This window comes from Dicentrarchus labrax, unplaced genomic scaffold, assembly GCF_905237075.1.
Source record: "Dicentrarchus labrax unplaced genomic scaffold, dlabrax2021, whole genome shotgun sequence".
Taxonomy (NCBI): domain Eukaryota; kingdom Metazoa; phylum Chordata; class Actinopteri; family Moronidae; genus Dicentrarchus; species Dicentrarchus labrax.
In genome coordinates, this window is record NW_026136707.1 from 186,373 (window position 1) to 211,425 (window position 25,053).

General features: G+C 39.7%; 1 protein-coding gene across 1 annotated transcript in view; it reads right to left on the reverse strand.

Annotated features, from left to right (window-relative positions):
- Positions 1-237: 237 nt before the first annotated feature.
- Positions 238-25,053, reverse strand: part of LOC127366460 (atrial natriuretic peptide receptor 1-like) — an 81,320-nt gene continuing 56,504 nt past the window's right edge. The window contains exons 6-22 of the mRNA XM_051405398.1: positions 18,236-18,330; positions 16,428-16,563; positions 15,790-15,874; positions 14,793-14,910; positions 14,546-14,620; positions 13,502-13,579; positions 12,630-12,734; positions 12,136-12,207; positions 11,373-11,535; positions 10,928-11,083; positions 6,557-6,725; positions 5,582-5,728; positions 5,330-5,453; positions 5,148-5,216; positions 4,514-4,685; positions 3,845-3,943; positions 238-2,657 (exon numbers count right to left, since the gene is read on the reverse strand). Of these exons, the coding sequence (XP_051261358.1) occupies positions 2,512-2,657; positions 3,845-3,943; positions 4,514-4,685; positions 5,148-5,216; positions 5,330-5,453; positions 5,582-5,728; positions 6,557-6,725; positions 10,928-11,083; positions 11,373-11,535; positions 12,136-12,207; positions 12,630-12,734; positions 13,502-13,579; positions 14,546-14,620; positions 14,793-14,910; positions 15,790-15,874; positions 16,428-16,563; positions 18,236-18,330 (2,009 nt within the window). The 3' untranslated portion in view covers positions 238-2,511. The remainder of the gene's footprint in view (positions 2,658-3,844; positions 3,944-4,513; positions 4,686-5,147; positions 5,217-5,329; positions 5,454-5,581; positions 5,729-6,556; positions 6,726-10,927; positions 11,084-11,372; positions 11,536-12,135; positions 12,208-12,629; positions 12,735-13,501; positions 13,580-14,545; positions 14,621-14,792; positions 14,911-15,789; positions 15,875-16,427; positions 16,564-18,235; positions 18,331-25,053) is intronic.

The window sequence follows — 25,053 nt, forward strand, 5'->3', positions numbered from 1 at the left end:
ATAGAGTTGACTGATTGGTTATTGTGTATTATTCCTGTTATACAACAGATTATTGTCATTGTTTGACATTATATATTATTATAGATTAAATATGAGTGTTAATCTAACATACTGATAAAGGTCGTTATATCAGCGCTGTAAGATTATCTGAGAACGATGCACATCTTTCAGCCTCTGTTGCAGCAGTATAAACTGTAACAAATTGTATTAAAATTTCAGCCACATTAGAAAACGAACAGCTCTGCACAGCACTTTATTCAGGTCACAACAGGTCAGTACAAACAAACAAACAAACAAACACTGCTGGTTTGATCCAATGACAACAGACGGTTTCGTTGTCACTTGAACTGTAGCTGCAAAACACTGAAAACGGGTTCATCTCTAGAAATGACGAACAGAATGTGTGACTCTTTTTAAAAGGTCCAGTGTGTAACCGTTAGTGACGTCGAGCCGATTGCAACTCCTTCACTTCACCCTCCGTCAGCCTGTTTGGCAACTGTCGACAGAAAGGGCTCATTCAAGTGACAAAAACATTATGACTGTTGGCGATCAGTGTTACTGATTACTAGTAATATAAATCTCAGTAATAATATTACAGTTACCCCCTGGAAAATGTCTTTTAACAAACAAAACTGGAGTTTAATCGTCGTCAGTCTGAATGTCGGGGAGTAGCAGAGAAGTTATATAACTAGTAGTGTCACCAGTAGGGATACAATATATGATAACCAATAATTTCACATTGTTGTGTTTCAAAAAGAAGAAAGAATGATGATGTTTTTGCATAAGGAGCCAAATAAATTCTAAATAAATGATTATTAATATCAACCGATAATTGATTGGCTGTAATGGAAACATGATGGGTATTAGCTCCTCCTCAGTGTCACACTTTGGACCTATAAGGGATGAACTGAGTTGACCTGTGATGACTGGAATCTCTTTAGATACACAATGATGAGCTTGAGTTTATGATCATTTGCCAAAATTAGACGTTTACATTCTAAAACTCCACACGTAAAGTCACTATAGAAAAATATACGTTCAGACACATCGACAGTTCGAGCCTTCTTTAGTGAATCCAAGAGAAAATATTTTGTCCCACTGACAGTTTGTTTGTCCCGTGTGCTGCTCGCGGTGTCTCAGTGGTCGTTGGCGGTCGGGAAGTCGCCCAGTGGAGGACGTCACAGGTTTGATCCCCAACTGTCTGCCCTGCAGTCGCGTGTTTAGCTCCTCGGACTGCTGCAGCGCTGCGTGACCGTACTTCATCATTTAATAGACCTTTTTCACAGCAGCCATTTTGACATGAAATAGTGTAATAGGGTAAACTCGGGTGTTACCAATGATCCTGGATCACTGGAAAGGCTCTGCTACACTAAATGGAACAGGACCCTGATTGGTATCATTGGCAACACTTGTGTTTACCCTACAATTCCATGTCAAAATGGCTGCTGTGAAAAATGTTGTGACGTTTTCCTAATTGAGCAAAAACCAAACAACTTTTCATTTAAAAACAAACAGTAACATTTGTATATTTACAGAGAACTCTTATTTCTAAGAGCTGCAGCAAAATAAAATTTTTTAAAAGTTCTAGCTTTGCGAAGCTGTTTCAGTTTAGCGTGGCGTTAATAATAAAACTATTATGCTAATACTGCAAATTTAGATTGAGGCAGTCGCAGCCACCGTGTGGGAGACAGTCCCGTCAGGTCCAATAGAGACGCTCAGAGAAATTAACCAGACGTACAGTTGGCAAATGAACCAGTTGGCACTACAAGATGGACACAAAGAGATTCCGACTTCTTCTCAGGAGTTTTCAAACTGTATTTTTCAGCTTCCTGAGAGAAAGAACTTCCAGGATGAAGACGAACTGGTTGTTGTGGCGAATGTACGTCTGGTTGACTTCCCCAGCCTCCGTTAAAGAGCGACGCACAGACGTTTCTGTGGGGCCGTCTGGGACTCCCACTCAGTGGAGGAGATGAATAACTGATTCTGGGCTGTTGGAGCACAAGACAACAGTTCTCTGCTGGATTCAGCAACAACTCTAAACCGAACGCAGTTTAGATTTTCTCTGCGCGGGTTTCACGTATAACAGAGAAGATCTGGAACAGAATAGAGTCTGTGTACAGTTGGAGTCCTGGTTCTGCAGGTTTCAGACCAGGTTTTTCACCCTCCGCTCCTGATTTCTGGATCTGTTTGTCTCTTCCACACTTCCGTCCTTCTCCCTCCTTTAGTTCAGTCTTTCCCTCCGTGTTGTGAAGTCTCTTTTGTTCAACCAGGAGGTGACGAGTCCACGAGGACCTGAGACGTCTGCGGAGAGACCTTCTCCTTCCACCTAAACCTACCTTCTTTCTGCCTTTAACTTGCTCCCTCACTTCACTAATTCTCTACTTTGTTTCCTTTCCTTACCTCCCTGTCTTTCCTCTTTCCTTCTCTCTTTCCTCTCAGCTGTTCCCACGTTTCTTTCTCGTCTCTACCTCTCTGTCCCCCGTCCTCCTCCTCTTGTCCGAGGTTGTTTTGTCATTGGCTGTCGCTCTCTCCCAGTAGCCAATAGGTGGTCATCTTTCCTTTGCCCTTGACGTCGATCTCTCCTCGCAGCTCCAGCTGGAAGCAGTTGAACTCCAGCAGGACGTCGCGAGTCGCCGCCGACACGTGGATCTTCAGTGCTGCACAGACAGACACTCACATATTTTTATTTGTTCTTCCACCTGAAATTCTGGTATTTTATTGGTAAACACAGCTGTTAGTTAACCTCTAACCTCTTATGGAACCAACATCAGTATCGGTGTATGTGTTGTATAATGCTGTAACAATGAATGTGGTAATGAATTGGTGTCAGTGCACAGTTTGTCCAGCAGAGTGCGCTGTGATTCACAGAAAGGAAGCAGCTAGAACTGGATGGCAATTTATGTTCAATTATTTAAAGAATAGTTCAGTTAAATATTCTTTAAATAAAGTTGTTTGTTTAAGAAAGCAGCCTTCAGAGCTGCACAGTGGACATAGAAAGAAAAAATTCACAATATGAGCCACCGTACACTGCAAAAAAGTAATCCCAAGAAAGCAAAAAAGAAGTTTGTTGAGTCTTGTTATATCTCTAACTTTGTCTTAATAAGATATTGCAGCTGATATTGAGCTCGATTTAACCAATAACAACAATAGCTGCATAATATCCCAGCAGAGGAACCAGATTATTGTAGTATTTTCAGAGTAAGAGCACTTGCACAACTTTTTAGTTTAAGAGAAAGTCGTCTGGTCCCAGTGTTGGAAATGAAGCAGGTTTTAATAAAAAATAATAAAAATAAGCATGATTCTGGTTCCTTCGTTTAACACAGAGTCACTTATCTTTATTATGCTGTTTAAAGAAACTGTGAGTTTATTTGTTCATTATCAATCTCAGATTAAGGTACAAATCCTTAAATCAGCTCAGTAAAGTAACTAAAACACTTTGGAGTTTTTACTGCTTGTAAATAGCTCAGCTTTTTGGCATTTTGTCTGGTTTTAAGGCTCATTACTGGCTCAATGTTTCAATACAAGAACATTTGATTATATTTAAGAACTTTTGGCTTGTTTCTTGAAGGGCTGTTTTTGCAGTGTATCTTTAATTTGTGTATTTTTCCATCTCTGAAAATCAGCACAGTCACAAATGAAAAGGACAAAGATTGAATCAGTTGCAGCTGATGAGTGTTTGTCGTTTGTTCTCAGTGTCTGCGACTGTTATGGTTCATATTATCACATCATTACATTCACCTGATCAGTTTACTGGTTCTGAATCAGGAGTGTTTAATGTGAGTACCACACTGTACTACATTAATATCTGTATATTATGTACAGTATGTGTGTGTGTAGTTCTCACCTTCTCCGCTGGACTCCATCCGTGACGACGTGTTGACGGTGTCGCCGAACAGACAGTAACGCGGCATCTTCAGACCCACAACTCCTGCACACACCGGACCTACAGCAACACACAGCAGGAGTCAGTGAACGCCTCCTTCCTGCAGGAAATATCATATCACATCATATCATGAGCTAACGTTAGCAGCAGCTCGGCTCGCAGCCCCTCCGGGACGTCCTTTGTCTGTCCAACAGCGTGGGAGAAGCAGTGATTGTTAAGGTGGAACTGCTTTATTCAGTGTGTTTAGTGGTTTTAATCAGCGGGTCTGTTTGTGTTGGAGAGGAGGAGACCTCTGTGGATCATTGGGCTCCCGGTAGAAACCTCCTGAACCATGAACACTGAAGGAATCCTAACCGGGAGAAGCTGACTGCAATGACACCAATGGTGGTGAAGACAACGACTCCCATGATCCCACGCTGCTTCACCACCTCATCACACTTTATCTTTACTTATTGTTCAGAGGTGAGAGACCCCTAGTGGCAGAAATAACTTACTGTACTTTTGATTTCCTATTTAGAAATTCTAGACGGAGTTTCTGTCACAGACTTTGTGCTTTTTAAGGATTCAAAGAAAGAGAATATTTAAATGTTGTGTGTTTCCTGAACAGGCTGTTCCCCCGCCCCCCCTCACCACTGTGGATTCCTATCCTCAGTTTCAGTTGTTCTGATCGGTCGCGGACCCTGAAGGTCCGGACGCCGTCCAGCAGGGCGAGGGCCATGCGGGCGATCTCTCTGCCGTGCAACTTCCCGTTCCTCACCGGCAGCCCCGACACCACCATGTAGGCGTCACCGATGGTCTCCACCTGGGGGCGCCACAAACAACAGGTCAGTGAGATAGTGAACAAATTTACTGATGGGTCTATTTTCTTATTTAATGCTCTGCTTCTGTTATTGTTTGTAGAATGAATTTTTTAAAGATATTTTAATGTTTAAAATTATAATTATTTAATTAAATTGAGTTTATTTCATATTTTGGAGGATTTTGAAAGGATCTGGTATTCTGTTCTACTGGTTCCTTCCTACCTGCAGTGAACACTTTGATCCTCTTGGATCAATAAAATCCAGTCTGGTCTCTACATTTTAAAGATGTTTGTGTCTTTGAAGTGTAAATTACTTTGGAGTCCTGAAATCAAGAGTTTTTTAAATCGAATGAACGTGCAGATGGAGCTGATTCTTCTTTTAAATCATAAAGCTAGTTCAGAACTCCCATATAAAACATAAATAAACGTATGTATTATTATTATTATTATTAACTATTTTGTCACCTTGTAAACGTCAAAGTTGTCGATGATGGCATCAAAGCAGGTGTAGAGGTCATTCAGCAGAGTCACCACCTGCAGAGTGAGAGCGACAGGATCAGCAGATACAACAGAGAAACACCTGCATGAGTTCAGTCTGTTCTAAGGGTCAGGGGTCGGGGGGGACAGGGGACAGGGACTCTGCTTACCTCCATCGGCGTGCTCTCTGCTGAGATGGCGGTGAATCCCACGATGTCGCTGAAGTAGATGGTGACTGAGTCGAAGGCTTCAGCCTGAACCGTCTCACCGCGCTTCAACTGCTCCGCTACTGAGCTGAGAGGTACACACAGACACAGAGAGAGAAAGAGAGAGAGAAACCAAAGTAACAAATATGTTAGGAAATGTGTATAAATTACTTACTGTGGTTGTATCTGGTACAGTAGTATATATACAGTACTTACTGTGGTAGTATCTGGTACAGTAGTGCTTCAGCCTTGCGTTTCTCCTCATGATAAGCTTGCGTTCGTTCCTCCACAAGCTCCTCCAGGTTGTTGGCGTACTGCTCCATTCGGGACAGCAGGTTGTCCAAGATGTTTGTCCTCGACTCCCTGAAACACACAATGTTACAGTCAGTGTTACAGTCAGTGTTACAGTCAGTGTTACACTCTGTGTTACACTCAGTGTTACAGTCAGTGTTACACTCAGTATTACACTCAGTATTACACTCTGTGTTACATTTGACTTTGAGAGTTTGGAAAGTTTGCGTCTAACTAAACAATCATCACATCAAGGGCGGCTGGAGGTGAAATGCTGCCCTCTGTTTGTTTGGAGCATGTATTGAATTACACATTGCTCCTATAAAGGATAACGTGTCTTTGATGACTGCCATTATCATCATCCAGTGTGAAGCCAGTGATTTATCCTGCAGTCAGAAGCTCTTTCTGTCAGAAGTCACAGACTCCTGGTGATCACAAAGAGCACAGAGACTGAGATAATTACCTGTTTTTATCTCCCCCTCCACATTAAAGGTGCAATCAGTGATGTTTTAATGACTATTTGCATAAAATGACTGTCGTTTATCAGCAGAAGTGTTGATATTTACAACAATCACTCCTCTCTCCCATAGTGCACTCACACAGATTACTGTAGGCCTGCATTATGTGCTTGTTACTTCAGTTTTAACGCATATGAGGGGATTTCGTTCGATTTCTAAAAAAGATATACATTTTTTTTGCATCGTTGCACGCCTCCCTGCATTAAGACCGATGCATATCAAGCATGTTCAGATACACATAACATGAGTGTTTTTTTAGTTTATGTATTTCCACTTGAGTAAAGAACGTTTGTGAGGTGTTTTTAAAGATCTGTCCGAGAGTGCAGCCGCCACTGAAGAGACATATTTGACTGATTTTATGTTTCATCTGTCGAGCACTCACTTGTTCTGTTTGCGCAGCAGCAGGCGGATGTGGTTGAACTCCGGTCTCTCCGTCGGCTCCTCGGCCCAGCAGCGCTGCATCAGCTGACCCAGCTCAGGACTGTGGCTCTGGGGGTCGATGGTCGGTCTGAGGCAGGGCCACTCGCCCAGAACCACCCGGTCCACGATCTCTGCAGAGGGAGGGTAGCGTCAGGACTGGATTAGAAAAATATGAATGCTTCTCACAGGAAAGGAGAATTCAGTATAATATGTGTGTATTCTCTTATTCTCCCTCAGTATTTTTTACTCTATACAACAACAATTTTATCTTAGCTTTAAACTTATGGTGTGAGTTCCACACATGGTTATTAAACTGAGTTGTGAAACTGAGAAAAAAGATGCAAAACTGGACTGAAGAAGAGAAACTCTGCTGGATGAAGGAAAAAGAAAGTGAAATAACAAAGATCTTAATTATCAACCAGTCTGAACGTGGACAGAAATAATGAAGTAGTTATCTTGTGAATTGTTCACTCTTGTTTTAATTGCCACAGATGTTTGTGCACAAAAACAGACTTTAATTCTTTAGAGCCACTTAAGAATAAAACTATATTTATGTCTTAATGACAAAAGCTCAAACTAAGTGCTTGTTTGTTCATCCGAGTGAACACGAGTGCAACAGGAATGTCTTCCGTTATATGAGCCGACGAGTCAGAGACACCAAAGCTGCAACTTGAAAACATTTTCTCTCACATGAGTTTTGACACATTAAACTGATTGAAAGGAACATATGTGCCTGGTTGCCTGGGGCAGGTAAAATGCCACTCTGGACTCGTAATACTTGTCTCACTTGCCACATGGAAGTAGCTGAAGAGTGAGCCATCTCTCTTCCTTCTCATCTCTGTTGAGAGTTGCACATGCTCAGTACCGATCGGCACTCGGCAGGTAAAGACAAAGTTTATGAGGTAAAGCGAAACAGGAGTTTAGTTGGGTGGCGTTGGAGGATGTGGATGAAACTCCAACCAGCCGCAAGTCAATAAAACAGGGTTGTTTTTCAGAGGCTTGTTAGGGTCCCGAAAATGTCGCTGTGGTGCCATAACACGAGCCGACGTCATCTCACTCACATTTCAGCCATAAGAGAGAAAACCACACAATATTCTCTCCATAAAATATGATCCAGTTTCACCCAAATCACTGATAAAGTTGTGCTTCTGTAAGAGCGATGGAGTTGTAATAAGGTTTTATAACCAATAAAATTTTTTATAGGAGCAAGTACAAATTGATATAAATACAAATAGTCTGCATGGAACAATAATGTCTGACATGTTTTTCCTGCAAACAAAGTATAATTCCCACATTCAAATATCTAAAAAGTCATCTACTCCTACCACAATCTATGAATATGCAAATTTAGTTCATCTCTAAAGTTATCCTGCTGCACACAAGATGTCTCCTCCTTCACTGTGAAGTTCTTCAGCGTGTGTGCGCTGGTGGATTGATCTGATGAACTGATTAATGTGAAAACATCCTTCTAGTGTCAAACTCTGCACGTACATCGTTCTGCACAGTGAAGATATTTTTTACTTCCCAGAATTCCTAGAAACACACTTCATCTGTAACTCTGCTCTGCTTCTTTCTGCCTTCTGTGGTTTGGAAACGGAAACTTTTCCATGTCAACTTCAGTGATTTCAACTGTACACAAAACACACTACAATTGAGATTTGACCTGTTTTAAATAAAGCCTCTGACAGACTGCAGGCTGACGGCTCTGAAGCGGTTCGACACTTCAGCGTCGGCGGTTCAAGTCCTGGAAAGTGTTTTTGGAAATACAACTGGAAAGGAAGAAAGACTGCTGAGTTATCGAAGCGTCGTCCAGCTGGCTGATCATCACTGCTGGCGACAGGTCGGGAAAAAAAAAAAATCCCACAATAAATGTCACATCTTTCTCTTTTCACCCTCTCAGTCATACAGCGGTTCTCCCTTTTCTCTCATTTTCCTCCCCCTCCTCCCCTGTCTGGGTGTAATTGCTGGTTTCAATCGTGTCATGCTCCGTCTCTAATTCCCCTCATTCAGTCGTCGTCACGACTCGGACTAAATCGCTTCTAATCCCTCCATCCATCCCTCCATCCGCCGCTGTGTTCGCTGCTTCTCTCACCACTTCCTGATCGACGACTGAACGCAGCAGCAGTTTCCCATCAGGTCAATAACACATTCAGGAGAAGAACAGACCCTCAGAACATCGTTAATTTCACTAATTAAAAATATCTACGAGGTAAAAACACTTTCCAGTAAATGATGGAGGACAAACAGCTGCTGTCTGATATTCTGATTCTGATATTTAAACTAATTTAGATAATTTCCTTTTAGATATTATTTTGTCGGGCTATTTATTTAATATTTCCTGAGAAACAAGACTTGGATCGGCATATTCTGGCTTATAGTCTCACTTATTCATATGGTTACATCTGAGCTTTAAAGCATTAATACATCAGCTAACAGCTCTATATACAGACACAGAGTCACATGGTGTCTCTCTCCCTCTGCCTGTGTTGTATCGCAGCCTCTCTGTGGTTTATTTCCAAAGCCGGTCTGCTCCGACTGAAACTGCTGTTTTTATCATCTACGTCGGTGAATTAAGGATTTATTTCCACCAAACCAGAGTTGGTGATTGTTGGAAACACTAACAGAGACGCTTTTAATGAGTTTGATTCTGTTTCTGTCCAATCGTTGATGCTCTAGTCTGACATCCATATATATCCCTTAATCTTAGACAGAAAAATATTTTTTATACATTGTTTTTTTATGTTTATTTGTGTTATTTTGTACGTTTGTATTGGATCTTATTTTCCAAATGATCTATAATTGTCTCCCTTTTTGATTGGTTGTGGCAACCTGTGATTTTAATGTGAAAAATGTGTTGTTTCATATTGTGAATTTGATTTCTTTTCCACATTTTTCCAGTTTCAGTTTTGAGACATTCAAACTGTCAGTTTCAAATGAATGATGGACAATCAGCTGTCAAACTGGGACACAAGTGGTCTTAATGAGAGGAAATGTAAATTTAAAAGGAGAGAAACAAACATGTTGCATGCTCTGTGTGAATAATCAAATGTTGGTTGGTATAAAAACAGGAGAATTAGCCCTGATGAAGCCCGGCGCTGCTGGAACACGTTATGGATTTGACCTAAACTGACTTCTCAAACCTTCACTGGGAGCCTGTTTATGGGAAAAACTCTTGAAGCAGATAAACAGTTTTTTTTTGTAGTCTTCCGTTCTTAGAGATTCATTCTTTGGAAATGTGTAGTAGAAGCCAATCTCCAAACCAAACTGTGACCGCACTTGAAACCGTTTTCCTCAAAACAGAAACAAACTAAAGAAGAAAAATTGGGAAACTCAGTTTTCCAGGTTTAAGTGGTTTCTGACTCAACAAAACAAACACATCCTTTGGGCTTTTTATCTAATTTTTCAAATCTCTAGTTCATTCCTGGAGAGAAACAAATGTGATTGTCAGCATGCGGCTACTAGTACCAACATGAAACCCAGAATTATGTCCTGCTGGGTTCTGTCTGTTCAGCCCACTTCTTCTCTAAAAGCTATTTCTTCTCTAATCCATTCGCAGCATGAAACAGGCTTACTGTGGTCTTATAATTTGTTAATTGCTGTTATTATTAAATCGTACTCTACCATCACGAATGTCACATTTATTCTGAAAATACTTGAGTGTCTAGAAAGCGGTTTCTGTCATCAGTGCTGTTAATGCTGTGTAGGTAGAAACAGCTCACGTAGAGTCATCTGTAGAGGTTAACAACAGGTCCAGTAAACCTGGTCTCGACCTCTCTGGACCACTGACAGTGTATATAATGGACAGAGCTTCCGAGTCCGTGAAGTGTAGAAACAAAACAGCCCAAAACTTTTTGTTGACATCTATCCTTCTATTTATTCGTTTCATGGTTCATATCAACGTCCATGGGGCAGCACAAAACCTAAAGTTTAAAGTGGAATTCACATTCATTTTATATCCGCAAGAATCCAGAAACTCTTCAACTCGCTTCACTGCAGGACTCAGGATCTGGACTGCTTCATGCTCCTCCTCTGTCTCCCCTGTCTCTCTACCCACCCTCCCCCAAGGGACTGTGCAATACTCTTTCAACACTCCTGCTTTTATTGTCACTTTTATTCATCATTTATTTATTGTTTGTATGTTTTTAACCCCTTACTACCGTCTGCTATTGTCTTTAACCTATGCTAACAGTTTGAACTACTGGACACCTGAATTTCTCCATCGGGTTTTATAAATGATCCCTGTAGTCAAACTCTGACAGTAAAAGGCCGTCGGAACTGGTCTGAAATGGATAATCAGAGCTTGTAAAACCTTCATGCACATACTGGATCCCACCTTTAGGGCTGAGTGGGTCTCCCTCCAGGTAAAAGGCTCCTCGGCGCAGCGCCACCTCCTGGAGGACGATTCCGAAGCTGTAGACGTCTCCTTTCTGCGTCCCCTGGGGAGGAGGAGACTCCATCCGGAGCAGCTCTGGAGCCATCCACAACCTCTCTGCAGGGGAGGAGGGCAGAGGAGATAACGTTAATGAGGATTGCTGAATGTTTGGTCACACTGATTGTACTCTTTACTTATTCTTCAGATCAGATAGTTCAGGATTTAAATCAGAATTTCACCAGTTTAAGACTGCATTTTATTTTTAGCCATCGTTCTTCTCCAGCTGTGGAAAGGAACGAGCTACTAGAGCACAAAAGATGGATGAATGCCAAACAGAGTGTGGATGTTTAAACAGCACAGAGAGGAGTTGTTGTAAAGCGGATAAAGGGCTGAAACGGAAACTCACGGGCGTAGTAGGCATGAGCGTCTTTTCCCGAGTCGCTGTCAGATCGAAAGCTGGACAAACCGTAGTCGGTGATCTTCAGGACGAAGCGGTTGTCGACGACGCAGTTGGAGGACTTGAGTTTACCGTGAGAGAAGATGACGCTGTTGTGGAGGAACACCATGCCCTGCAGAGAGAGACAGAAGAGTGGAACTACAGAAAACAGACCTCTCATATCTTAACAAAGAGCTCTCATTCACCCATCCACACACACTGATGGAGTTCAGTGAGGACAGGAGGGGGATCGAACCTCCAACACAGAGGTTAGTCACTCTTCCTGCTGAGCACCAGATGGTCGTATCAACAATATTTGTTGGAGATACTAATGAATAATAATGTTATTTTGTAATTCAGTGGTTCCCAAACCTTTATCTTAAGGGACCCATTTTTCTATCACTGAGTAAACTCACTACAGGACATATTTTATATTATATATTATTCAAGGCATTAGAAGAAGAAGAAGATTAAAGAACAAATAATCATTTTTACAATAACTGCAGGAAGTTTTTGTAAAACAAGCGAAAGAAACAATTATTTCCGTGAAGGATCAGAGATCAGAACTTTCTCTGGCTTTTTCAAATTTAAAAAGGCAGCTTCATATAAGTAACATTCACTTCCTTAATCCAATCCATTTTTAAGACCTGTTCAAATCACATTTTAGACATTTTAAGGCCTAGAAATCTGAAAAACAGTAGATAAGATACGGAAGATAAATACAGAAATGTACCTTTACGATGTCATTGATGAGAGAATATTTGAACATCCAGTCCAGAGTGATGCTGTCGTTCTCTAAAATGTCCTAAAGACACGAAATACAGACCGTTAAACATCAAACAACCGACCGACAGACAGAGAGACAGACAGATAAACAGACAAAATATCAGCTGATTTAATCACAAACAATCACATATATCAATATTTGCTTAGAAAACCCCACAAATAAAGATATTTAAACTAAAACACATTATTGTGACACATTAGTAAAGAACTGGATAGCAACAAACTGGCATTAGTAATCAATAAATAGCTTTATAATCATTAATATCATAATAATCATTAATAATCACCTCGTCTAAAATGTGGCCCAAACAGATTAAATACTATGTTCATTTCCATTTTTTAACATGTTATTTCAAATGAATGTGCTACATTTGATAGCAGCCAGTCTGTTAAACAATCAAACAGACAGACAGGTACACACAGGTAGACAGGCAGGCGTACCTGCAGACTTCCTCTGGGGCAGTACTCTGTGGTGATACAGATGTTGGGAGGGTCGATGCACGCTCCAATGAACCTGGTCAGATGTTCGTTCTGAACGTCTCGCATCTACACAAACACAACATAATATATTTATATATATAATACTTTTTTGTAAATATTTCGAAGAACTGTGCGTACTGTGTGTACTCTCAGCATGACTGACCTGTATGGGTTCACTTTGTTAAGACTGACCTGGTTTGATCTGTTTCAATCCCAGTTTCTCTCATTTCATTGGTTAATTTAGCCAACAATTTTGTGCCACCTGATTGTGTTTACCTGCTCGTTTTAAGCAGCGCAGCTCAGGGTTCACTAACTTTTGCCTCTACAAATTTACAAAGAAATTTAGTATTTGTCTTGTCACTGCACACTTGATTTGTTCAAACATATATGGAATTAATAAACACACACCTGTTATTGCACATTAAAAATACTGATTGTGATTATATAAAGAAATAGAAAACTCCAACTAAGAGTTCATTACAGCCACAATGTGAAAGCATTGGACAGAAGAATCAACATCCTGATGATTTATTGATTCTTAGAGCTAAATATGTAAAGTTTGTCCTGATGGTGGCGCTAAAGGCAGCTGACAGCTGAATTAACCATTTAGGGGCCCCAGAGGCAAAACTGAGCTGTGGGTCTATTAATTTGTGTGAAACAAAAAGGACAAAGACAAGAAACACTCTTTAAATGTCATTTCCTAAAACAATTTTAACATTTCCACTTTCATGTCCTTTTCATGATCAGCAGCTCCGACCTCTGACCTTTACACACCTCGTTTCATCTCTGAGAGCCGTATTTAAATTTAAATATGTGAACCACGAGACACTCACATGTTTGAGTTCAAACAGGACCTTCCTGTTCAGCTCGATGCGCTTCCTGTTGCTGTATTTAATGGCCACGATGTTTCCCTGGAGGAACACAAAGAGTCAACAATAAACTTAAAACCTCTGACTTGAATCCAAAACATAATCCTGATCCTAAACTTAATTTTAAACTATAAACCCAAATCCTGAAGGAGTCAGCTGGGTGTCACTAACATCCTTTCCTGTATACACTTTTTATGGTTTGCTATGATTTTATTACTGCAGTCAGTCATCAGGGGGAGATCAACATGTTTTGGCTTTACTTTTCGGGAAACTGTCATGTCGGCCATCTTAATATATGTTGATGAACGCAACCCATTCCACCTCCTGTGTAGACAGGAAGTTAAGAAACAAAAATTACAGAGTCGGAGCACCTCCTTCCTGCTGAAACCCATGAAAAACTTTACTTAAATGAACAATGATAACTGGTTATAAAACATTTAATATTCATAAAAACATAAACAAACAAGACCATCAGCGATAAGATTGAATATTTCTATATAGTTATTCTTAATGCCTGCCCATGGGTTGGATTCCCCTTGAAATCAATGAAACGAGGTGGTAGAAACTCTACTGCTTTTGTCCAAAGGGGGTTAAAAAGGTGTGTGGGGCTTTAAATATAATATAATAAGGAACTGCAGCTCTGTCACCAAAGTAACGTTCAAACAATTGGACCATAAAACAACATTTTCCCAAGCAAACATTTTGAGATTCTTCCTGCAACTAATAGGCCATTTCCTTAACTCTGGGTAAATATTTCTTTAGGTGGGAAAACAACTTTCTTAGCGTCTAACTGTCAGAAATGTTAATTTTACCACTTCCTGTGTCACAGGAAAGAGCTTTTAGACAGCGTGAATGTTTTGAACAACTAATAAAAAATAAAGAGCTGGTCACAGCTGGATGAGAGCGAGAACGGGCGCTTATTTACATGAAAATGTCTGCAAGTGCAGCTCCTATCCTCATTTGGTCCGACTTATCACCACAAAGAAGAAAAACAACACAATGACTGACCTTGTAGTATCCAGTCTTTGCAAAAACCTGCAGGTTTCCATCTCCAGTCATTAGGGAGCCGTAGTTGGAGCCTCTCTGGAGACAGACACAGGATCAGTGATCGAGAGTGCTTTGAACACACAGGACTGCTGACACAAAGTGCTTCATATTATGGAGAACACAGGACACAATTATAGAATGGAACAAGTATAATAAGTGACAGAACGAGTACATCACAAACTCTCGCAAACTGTGTGTGTGTGCTGACCAGTGACAGTGTGAGCCGACTGCCGCTGCGCAGCACTTTGTCCAGGTTGCTCATCTGGATGTCATCCCAGCAGATCCTCCAGAGCTGAGCCACGAGCTCTTTCTCCAACTTCATCTTCCTGCAGAGAAACAGAGACGCAGGCTACAAACCAGCTCGGTATCTTCTTAAGCACCTTTAGCCATTTGGAGGAGTTTGAGGATATTTGGTCATTCATCAATTGAAATGACTGAATTTGTCTCTGAAATTCCAGGTTTTCTAGGTTTTTCAAGACATGCGGGAACCCTGACAGTCCCTGCGTCCCTTGTTAGAGAGATTACAGCTAACGTACAGTATTGTCTTTTTGGGTCAAATAAACACAAATCGTACAGCGGTACAATTTGTGCAAATGACATAAGGTGAAAATGTGTTTCCCTTTATGTCTGAATTCACCTTTACAGAGACTCAGCACATGAAACAAAAAGATCACTAGCCACAGGAAAACACAGCTACCAAAAGAACACAGAGGACCCAAACATTTTCAATTCAGACACACAGAAGACAAGCAATATTTTCTGTCTCCAAAGACAAACACTGGAAAAACATTCTTCCATACTTCCCTAAATTTGCCTCAGAAGTTTCCGTGAATTAAACTGTGAAGACGAGCTCACAAACACTGATTTTATGCAAATAAAGAACACTGTATTTGAAGTTATGAAAAAGAACCACATGTTGGGTTTGATACTGAAACGCTGCAGCAAACTCACAAATCAACAGTTTCGAAGCAGTGTGCCACTGCTGCTCGCGTTGGTACAGAAATAATCACATCAAACATGACATTTAAAGCAAACTGCCTCACTAGGTTTCTGAGACATACGATTGGTTTGTTGATTAGAAAACAGGATTTAGAGAGCATCTTTCTTTCCGGAGACTCGTGGGTGGAGAAATCCTCCATCAGTGCTTCATGAAAGCAGTGTAGCAGCTAAGGTGCTTAATCAAAACGCACAGCTGCAGCTCTTACCTGTAGATGAAGACAGTGATAGTGAGGGTCATCGTGAAGATGAAGAAGAGCACGATGGAAACCATCTGGTGGATGGTGATTGTCTCTGTCAGAAAAAGAGAAACAATTTAACCTCTGCATCCACTTTCTATTCAAAGAAACAACTGAATGTAATGCCCTGATTACTTTTTAAGACCTATTTACAACCATTATGAATCCAATTTAAAACCTATTTGAAATACATACTGACAAAGGATATGATGGTTTCATGTTGGTATTGTTTTGTAGTTTTCACAGTTTAAATGACCAATACAAATACAAGAGTCAAAAATATGGTAAATGGTAAATGGACTGTACCTGTAGAGGAAGGTGCTTGGCAATAAAAAGTGATTAATACATAAAAAATAATACGCAAAATGCTTCAGAATCTTACACATAGAACCTTTAAGGTATTTTAAGGCCTTAAATTCAGATTATTGGATGTTTTAAGACTTTGCAGACACCGTGATGATAGAATGTTTCACAGTGAATCACAGTTTTGAGGATTCACAGGGTTCATACAAAACAACTGAACTAAAAATAAATTAAGTTGCACTGGACAAATCTTAACGCAGCGTGTGCATGACTGAAGTAAACGTGATCCTGTTTTGTCCACTGACTTGCGAGGCAGATGGGGTTGTCGTTCTTGAAGCCACAGATGGGAACATCAGGAGGACAAACTCCACCCAGCCAGTGCAGTGTTGTTCCAGGTAACGCTGTCAGCTGCTCCTCTGAACTGTTGTACACCAAAACTATCTGGAATAACACAACATAAAATTGCAAGATGATATATACGGGTAAGACATTCATCAGGAGTTCCTTGTTTTGCTAAATATCACCGTAAAGTCAAACAGCATGGCCAGGACAGTGATTTGTGCTTCTTGAGTTTGTTTTTTGCAGATGACACTCTTCTCTTCCTTTAGAATTATTACAGTAATGGTGGCAAGCTAACCTCCCAGTTCAATGCTAGAGTATCAAGGGGAATTAAAGGACCACTGTGTTGGATTTAGTGACAGCTAGTGGTGAACACAGCTAAGCCTTCCAAAAACATAGGAGAAACTACGGTGGCCATGAAACTTGCGAATATAGGTGAAAGGCCCTAGGGAGCCAGTGCTTTGTCTGTTTTGGGTTACTGTAGAAACATGGAGGTTCAACATGGTATATATATATATATATTCAAGACATTTTAAGGCCTAACATTCAGATTATTAATTTTTAGACTTTTAAGACCAATGAGACATCCTGTAAACATTACTTTCAATTGTACGTACATTACTTAGAGTATATACTACATAAACTATTTATATTTAACGCTACTTAACACCACTACATGTCAGAGGTAAATATTGTACTTTTTACTGCAGTACATTTATTTGACAGCTGGATTTACTTTTCAAATCAAGATTTTACCTACAAAATGTTGTTTTTTAAGTTAAGTAAAATACAGTGAATTCTTTACCCCAATCTTTTTGGTTTGTGACCAGATCTTTAAGATTTCGAATAAAGCTATTAGAAACTACCAGACATGAAGTAGAAGAGTCATTTTGCAGTAATGTGACATCTTTATGGTTTGTCTTTAACAAGCACTACACACTTTAGATGGGTGGACTTCTATCACTATGGCTGAACAGAGTTTCTTACATAAATCCTGACTTAGTTCCCAGAGGATTCACAGGATTACAAAGAGACGACAAAGGACAGACACAACCCCCACACTGAGATTCAGAGAATGACAGAAACTATTAGAAAGTGTGAGGCAGGCTGATGAAAATAGGGAGAGGTGTGATGGTGAAACAGCGTGCAAGGAGGAAAGAGATCAATAAGTGTGGACAAAAAGGAAGAAAAAAAGTCATGTGTGAGTGAATCTGTATCTCACCTCTTTGACTTTTACCTCTCAAATTTTATCCTGATGCTCTTTTGAGGTCTCAAAACATTTACATTTCCTTCCTGTTTGCACTTCTTCCACCAAAACCCAATTTAGATAAGATTTAAACGGCATTGGGCTCGTCACTCAAAAGAAGTAATGTAATATACATTCTTTGTTACTTTAATTAAAAAAAACTAATGCTTTACTTAATTAATTCCTGTAGAAAGTAGTTTGTTACACTTGCTTACCAAACTATTCAGGTGGAACTAATAACCTTAGTTACCTGTTCTTTATATGTCAAAATGTGAAGGAAAGTGGATGACAAGCAGCAAAGGGCCACAGGTCGGATTTGAACCCTGGGCTGCTGCAGCAAGGACTCAGCCTCAACCAACTGAGCTAACCGGGCACCCAAACAATATCATTCTGGGGTCCGTCAGGTTTATGGGGACAAATATGCAGGATCTCACAACTTTAATGGGCTGTTTGAGGGCTCAGACATAGTTTCAGGGTTAAGGTAAGGGAGAATGCATTATGTCCCCAAGAAATACAGTGTGTGTTGACCTGGAAGGCGCTGCTGTTGGTGTCCATCATGTCCCACAGAGCAAAGTTCGTCTCTCTGTCTCCATTCTCATCCAGTTGCACTGTGCCTGTTACACCTGAGAACATGAATGAAGACATAGAGTTTAGACGAACAGTTTACTAAAGTGAGTTTAGTAAAAACCTGCATATGTCAGGACAGTCTGCAGTAAGCCTAATGCCTAACTAACTAGGCTAGTTCCCTTTTTTGGGAACAGGTAGAAAGAATTGGTGAATTAACTTTAGCTAAGGGTAGTTGTAGCTATCTCACCAGCTAGTCTTAACTTGCTGAAGTGCTTTCACTGTGGTATAACCCAATTATAGGAGCTCAAGTCCTCCTTCATCATCTCTTTTTCAGTGTTTGGTCAAGATTACTACCACTTAAGACTTTCAACAGTGTATCCATGACTCATTTCCCTTACAAATATGTGGGTATATTTCTATTTTTTAGCTGAGCTACTCCACAATCTTTCCTCGTACCCCCTGGTGACTGTAGAAGTACCCCCCTTGAGTACAAGTGCCCCTGATGTGGTAACATTTGATTAAATCAAAGAAAATAAAACCAAAATATAACAAACAATGGAAATCTTTGTACGAGACAGAAAACTCAGAGTAGCAATTTGTCAGCTTAATTTGACAGAAATCTATTAAATGTGCAGCACCAGACCAGAGTCTGTGCACCACTATGCATGCAAATGAAGCATAAATAAAATCGAGAGAGACGGAGAGAGAGATACCCAGCAATAAAGAAAACATTTAAATTAATCCAGGAGCAGCGTCCATTACAAATAACTAATATTAACTGATTAACAGAGCAGGGCCGAGAGAGGAACACACACACTAATACAAGCTAGGAGAGGAAATTCATTTGTTTCTGCTGCTGTGAAGAAAATAAAACAACTGATGTGAGACAGATGTAGCTGTAAAGAATATTTACTCCAGTCTGGACTGAAAGTTCCCAAACATGGATGAAACATTATGGAACCAGTGCTGGAATGTAAATAAGTACATTCATGCTATTTTCTACTTCTACTATACTACATCTCAGAGGAAATATTGTATTTTGTACACTAAATTTATCTGACAGCTTTAGTGTCTTTACAAATTAGACCCGGACAGAAGCTGTGCTGGCCCCGGTCGGACTAAATGCTGCTCCTGGTTAATGTCCGGTTTTGGATGAAATGGGCCAAACAACAGAAAATCAGAGACTGTTGTGCCCACATCTTTACAGAGACCAGCTCCATCAACATCCTGGATCAATACTCCACAGACAGATCGTATTCGAAGCCGACAGAGAGGTGAGAGATGAGAGGAGGCGGACTCTGTTTACACGGATGATGCTTGATGCTCAGACGCAGTCAGACTGGATGGACACCGTTTCTATTTATGTGAAGATGAAACTATATTATCATTACTATCTTGTTGCTGCTGTTTACATTGAACCAGACACAAATTTAAAAGACAACCTACAGAACTATTTCCTGGGTGTATATATATATAGATTATATATATTATACAGGTTTATTTTATTCATTTTCTGTTCTATAAATGGAATTATCTTTTTCTACGTGTGTAGCATGAAGGAACTGAAAACTTTCATTTTGTTTTACAACATTGTGTATAATGACAAATACATCTTTTAAGTAAAAAAAAAATGCAGATTTTTTTTAAATTAAACTACGTAAAGTTTATACAAGTACAGCTGAAATCATTAGCCCATTAACCAACTAGTCGTCTGACAGAAAATCTACTATTTTCATAATCATTTTAGTCATTTTGGTTATTGAAGATTTTCTGTTTTTCCTTTGAATAATTGTAATAATGTGAATGTATTTGTGATACTTTTGGACTGTTGGTTGCACTAAACAAGCATTCAGAAGGTGTCACTGTACTCTGGGTCATTGTGACGGGATCTCTCGTTATTTTGGACATGTTTACAAAGCAAATAACCAATGGATAATGGAGAAAATAATCAGCAGATGACTCCATAATAAAAAAGAATCATTACTTGCTAAATGAGCTCCACTTCAACCAACTCCAACAGTAAAATCATACTTTTATATTAATGCATGAGTCAGAATAATCTAATGATATATATATAATAGTACAACATTTAGAGTTTTAACTAGATTTTACTGATTATATATTATATATAAGTATCATGAATGCAGGACTTATACTTGCAACAGAGTAGTTCAGTGTGGTTTTTGTACTTTTACTGTAGTAAATGTTCTGAAGGATCTGCTGAGGGGGGCTAACAGCACCTCTCGGATTTGTTGATGGAAAAATCAAAATGGCCATCAGAGGTTAATTACTGCCAATTAGCAGTTTGTGTGTGTGTGTGTGTGTGTGTGTGTGTGTGTGTGTGTGTGTGTGTGTGTGTGTATGTGCGTGTATATGTATATATGTAGGGCAATTAAGACCCAACGACTTGTCTCTATGGAAACAAGGTAATTAGGGATCAGGGGAGAGCCGGCAATGGTTGGTCAGAGAGGTCACACATGAACAGTTGAAGAAAACAACAGAAGCAAACATGTAATAAAATAAAAAATCACATTAAGCACCGTAAAATTATTAATGTTGTTGTTGTTGTTGTTGTTGATCAATGTAAATAATATTGAATAAAACGGACATTATTCTTGTCCACATTAATCCTGGATGTACACAATGACTCACATCAGTTGTTTTATGGAGCGTCTCTATGAAAATGCTGGTTTTATATATTTATTTGATCCTTTTATTGTTTGGCTGTGACAGTTTTATGGTTTTACCACGTTTTATTTCTTCAACGAGGCCACGTTATGTTGAGATATTATGGTTTTGTTTTATGTGAAGCACATTTTCTTATCTGTTAGATTGAGACTGCAATAAAGTATTCGATTTTGAGTCTTTCTCCGGTTTGGACCTTTTTCAGGAACTGAATTAACCACAAAATAAATAAATCAGGGTGAGAGTTGTGTAAGCTAATCTTCATGATAAACAACTGTAACTAACACCTCTCATGTATGGAAGAGAGAACATGTTAAACCTCACAAAATAAAGCAAATACAGCAGTAACATTAAGAATACTTGATTTGTGGGAAGATTATAAGAGTTATATGATCAATCCTGACCAAACTCACCAAATGTTTGTCTAAAATATATTAATTTTACCCTGCAGAATATCATATTAGGATTTGAAAGTATCCTTAAACAACTACTACTTCAATTAATCCAATTTATTTTAAACACACACAAAAAGAAATAATAGGTATGAAGGAAAATAGTATTAAGCCATTACCATATACAGTATATTTACACTAACTATATATTATTTGTAACTATAGTAGTTTCTGTTTTGGCTTCTTCCTTTAGTGCTACAATAATCAAAGTGTTATTTCCTAATTACAGCTCGTTCTATTTTAACAGAAAAAACTGATTCCTCTTTTCCAATTCAACTCAATTGATTTATGTGTATCATGAAAAGGGCTGCAACCGCACTTCACTGGCAAATTCTTTATTGCATGACAAGAAAACCAAAGATATATATATATATATAATAATAAGTCAGAAAGCTGTAAAAACAGGGCAGCTGGTTTTTGTTCTGATGACATGTAAAGCGGTGATGTCAGGAGGGAGCGGGGTCAGAGTGTCAGATAATGAGGTGGCGAGCGGCGGTCAGGTGTCTTTATGTTGGAGGATGACATTTAGAGATGAGCTCATTGGACGATGGCGTGCTCCTGCAGCTGAAATGTCAGAGCTATGAGATCTTATTAAAGCTATTATATCTTGACCACACACACACACACACACACACACACACACACACACACACACACACACACACACACACACACACTTGGGTTTCCATCACTTCAGAGGACATTACATTGACTTACTGCATTAATTTCCTAGAGACTTACCTTAACCCTAACCCAAGTCTTCACCCTAAAATTGAGTAATTTACATAATGGAGACTTGTGTCCACATAAGGAAGACGAGTCCCCACACTGTGACTGTGTAACTGTGTCCCCACACTGTGAGTAATACACTGAACCATGTGAGGTTGTTATCATTAACCTCAGGGAGTTTTATGTGTTCCTGGTAAGTGATACATTGCTTTCCAGGAATTAGGGTGTGTTTGGTTTTATATTGTATGTTTTATGTGTCTGTGTCTCTCTCTCTCTCTGTGTGTGTGTGTGTGTGTGTGTGTGTGTGTGTGTGTGTGTGGTGAACAAAAGACAAGTGAAGGTTAGCATTTACAACAACAGAAAGAAATTAATCATTCATCTGAATCTTTAACTTCTGCTTTCTCCAGTGAGCACAGGAACAAACCAGGATGTGACAACTCTGACATTAAATTATCTCTCTGTAAAAACTCTGTGCCAGAGTTTGTGCACTTATTGCGTTTTTTAAAGCTGTGACTTCAGGGGCTTCAAACGTTTGTCGCTGGCTTGTGGCGAGCAGTGTGTCTCAATTGGTGGATCCGCTGTTTGGATCAGAAAGCTGCGAAATTAGATTGAAATCAAACATCACGTTTGTAAAGATTTCAAAGACGCGGATATAAAAAAGGGCAGTAACTCAGTAATAGGAATAATATTACTTTCCTCAGTAACAAATAGCGTAAATCATATCTAATACATTTCAGTAATAATTACATCCCCCCAAAAATAACCCCCATACTGACAAAGAAAATTAGTACCATTTACCCGCCTAGGCTTGGAGGTTAACGGATTACTTGTAATTGAGTTACATAATCAGGATACCAAAAAAAAATGCATAATTGCATCAATACTTCTTATTTATATTTCTTTTCTCTGGTCTTAATTTGCATATGTGGTGTTGAGGAAATCCAAAAGTAATGGAAAGTAATCCAGTTACTTTAATATTGTGATACTTGGATTAGGTTACATACTGCATTTTTTAACAGGTAATTAGTATTTGTATCGGATTATATTTTTAAAGTAACCCTCACAACCCTACAGTCTACAGTCTGTAGATACAAACAGCTCATTCTAAGGTACAGGTACAAGAATTCAAACAGGGCACCTCTGGGTTTGTCTGCTGCCTCTATCCACAATTTCAAAAAAACCCAAACTATCCCTTTAAGAGATCCAACGTGTTTCCAGTGTAAGTGATTGGGGACAAAATCTAAAGTCCTTATGAATGATGATAATATGAGGCTTCAGCAGTCTGAGTTAATCAAGTGGATTTCCTCTTTGTGTTTCTATCCCTCCATCTAGTTGGGAAACAAAGAGGCTGCTGAAGCCTCATATTATCATCAGATAAACTCTGGAGTATTTCTTTTTGCTCAGAACCAGGATGGTTTCTCCCCAATCACTTACATGTCCAGCTTGAACAGAAGGAATAAGACTGCAAAGACTTGTGCCTTGTGTTTAGATCTGTTTGGTTTAAGAATGACGTGTGTAAGGTCTCACTGATTCACACTCACAGCCTTACCACTTGTACAAAAGCACAACTTTTATCTACAATTTGGGTGGAACTGGATTATATTTAATGGAGAATATGTTGTCTGGTTGGACGTCCTCCAGCTTCTCTGCCTCAACTCTGCTAACGCTAACTGCTAATGTAGCTGCTGTTAGCATTAGCAACCGAACGGGGCTCAGCAGCCTCCCAGTGAACACAACCTCAGAGACAGACAGTTTGACGACAGCGGTACCGAGGTGATTTATGGAGTTTCCAGATGGACATGCTAAAGGAAGCTAACTGTCGCTAACAGTAATGTTGTTAGATGTAATGCTAACCAAACAATTAGTTTATTTGTTTCAACATTTCAACAAACGTCACACAAGTCTCGTTGTTCAAAACACGAAATAAATAATAAACGGAATAAAGCATTTGACAGATACGAGTCCTGCTGCTCAACTCAGAGACACAATTCAACTGAAAACACTGGCTATAATCACCATCCTCTCAGAACTCGCTCTGCATTTACAAACACTCAGATGATGCCATTGAGATCGGTCCTGTGTACTTTTTGACTCAGTTAATTGAAGAGAATAGAGCCTCCTGTCAGAGGCAGGCAGTGAGACCAGCAGTGAATGGGAGCTGTGCTTTCTCTGGAGCGAGGCAGGGCCGGTTCATACAGATGGAGCTCAGCGAGGGAGACTGAACAATCGGAGCAGCTGCAAGAACATAAGAAGCTGTGATGAAAATTGGCTTCAGGCTGCGCTGGAAGAACAAACCACAGCAGCATCATAATGGGTTCTCTAATTGCAGTTCATCACGACAAGAACTGCTTTCATCAGAAAATCCTGGTGGGTGTGTGGTGATGCCTTCAGGTGTATGACTCAATCAGGTGGTAACACAGTCTGAAGGCTGATAAACGCTTAAGAATAGTAACTTGTGTAGGAATGATTTGTAAATAAATTATTGGCAACAACCGTCAGTGCATGCTGTGAGGGATTTCTCTGTGACACAAGTCCTCCAAATTGTTTGTCCATGGAAAGGTAAGAGTTCTCTAATGTGACGTAGCGCCCTCTCAAATAATCAGACGGAAAAATGCGTTTTTATGATCCGACAGCGCTGTGATTAAGGCTTGGTTAAATTTCGACATAAACACAACCTCGTTAGGGATTGGTCACCCGAATGTTAAAGTTATACAAAATTGACTTGACACTGGATGTCGCACTAGAGCATCAGCATCTCAGACCAAAACAATAACTAACTAAAACCGCCTTTGTTAGTCTTTCCAACAATAACCAACGCTGTCGTGGTCAAAATAAACCCTTAATTCACAGAGTTAGAACAAATGCGGCCGTCAAAGTTTGTCCACTAAAAGTTGTTTTCGGCACTGACAGGCT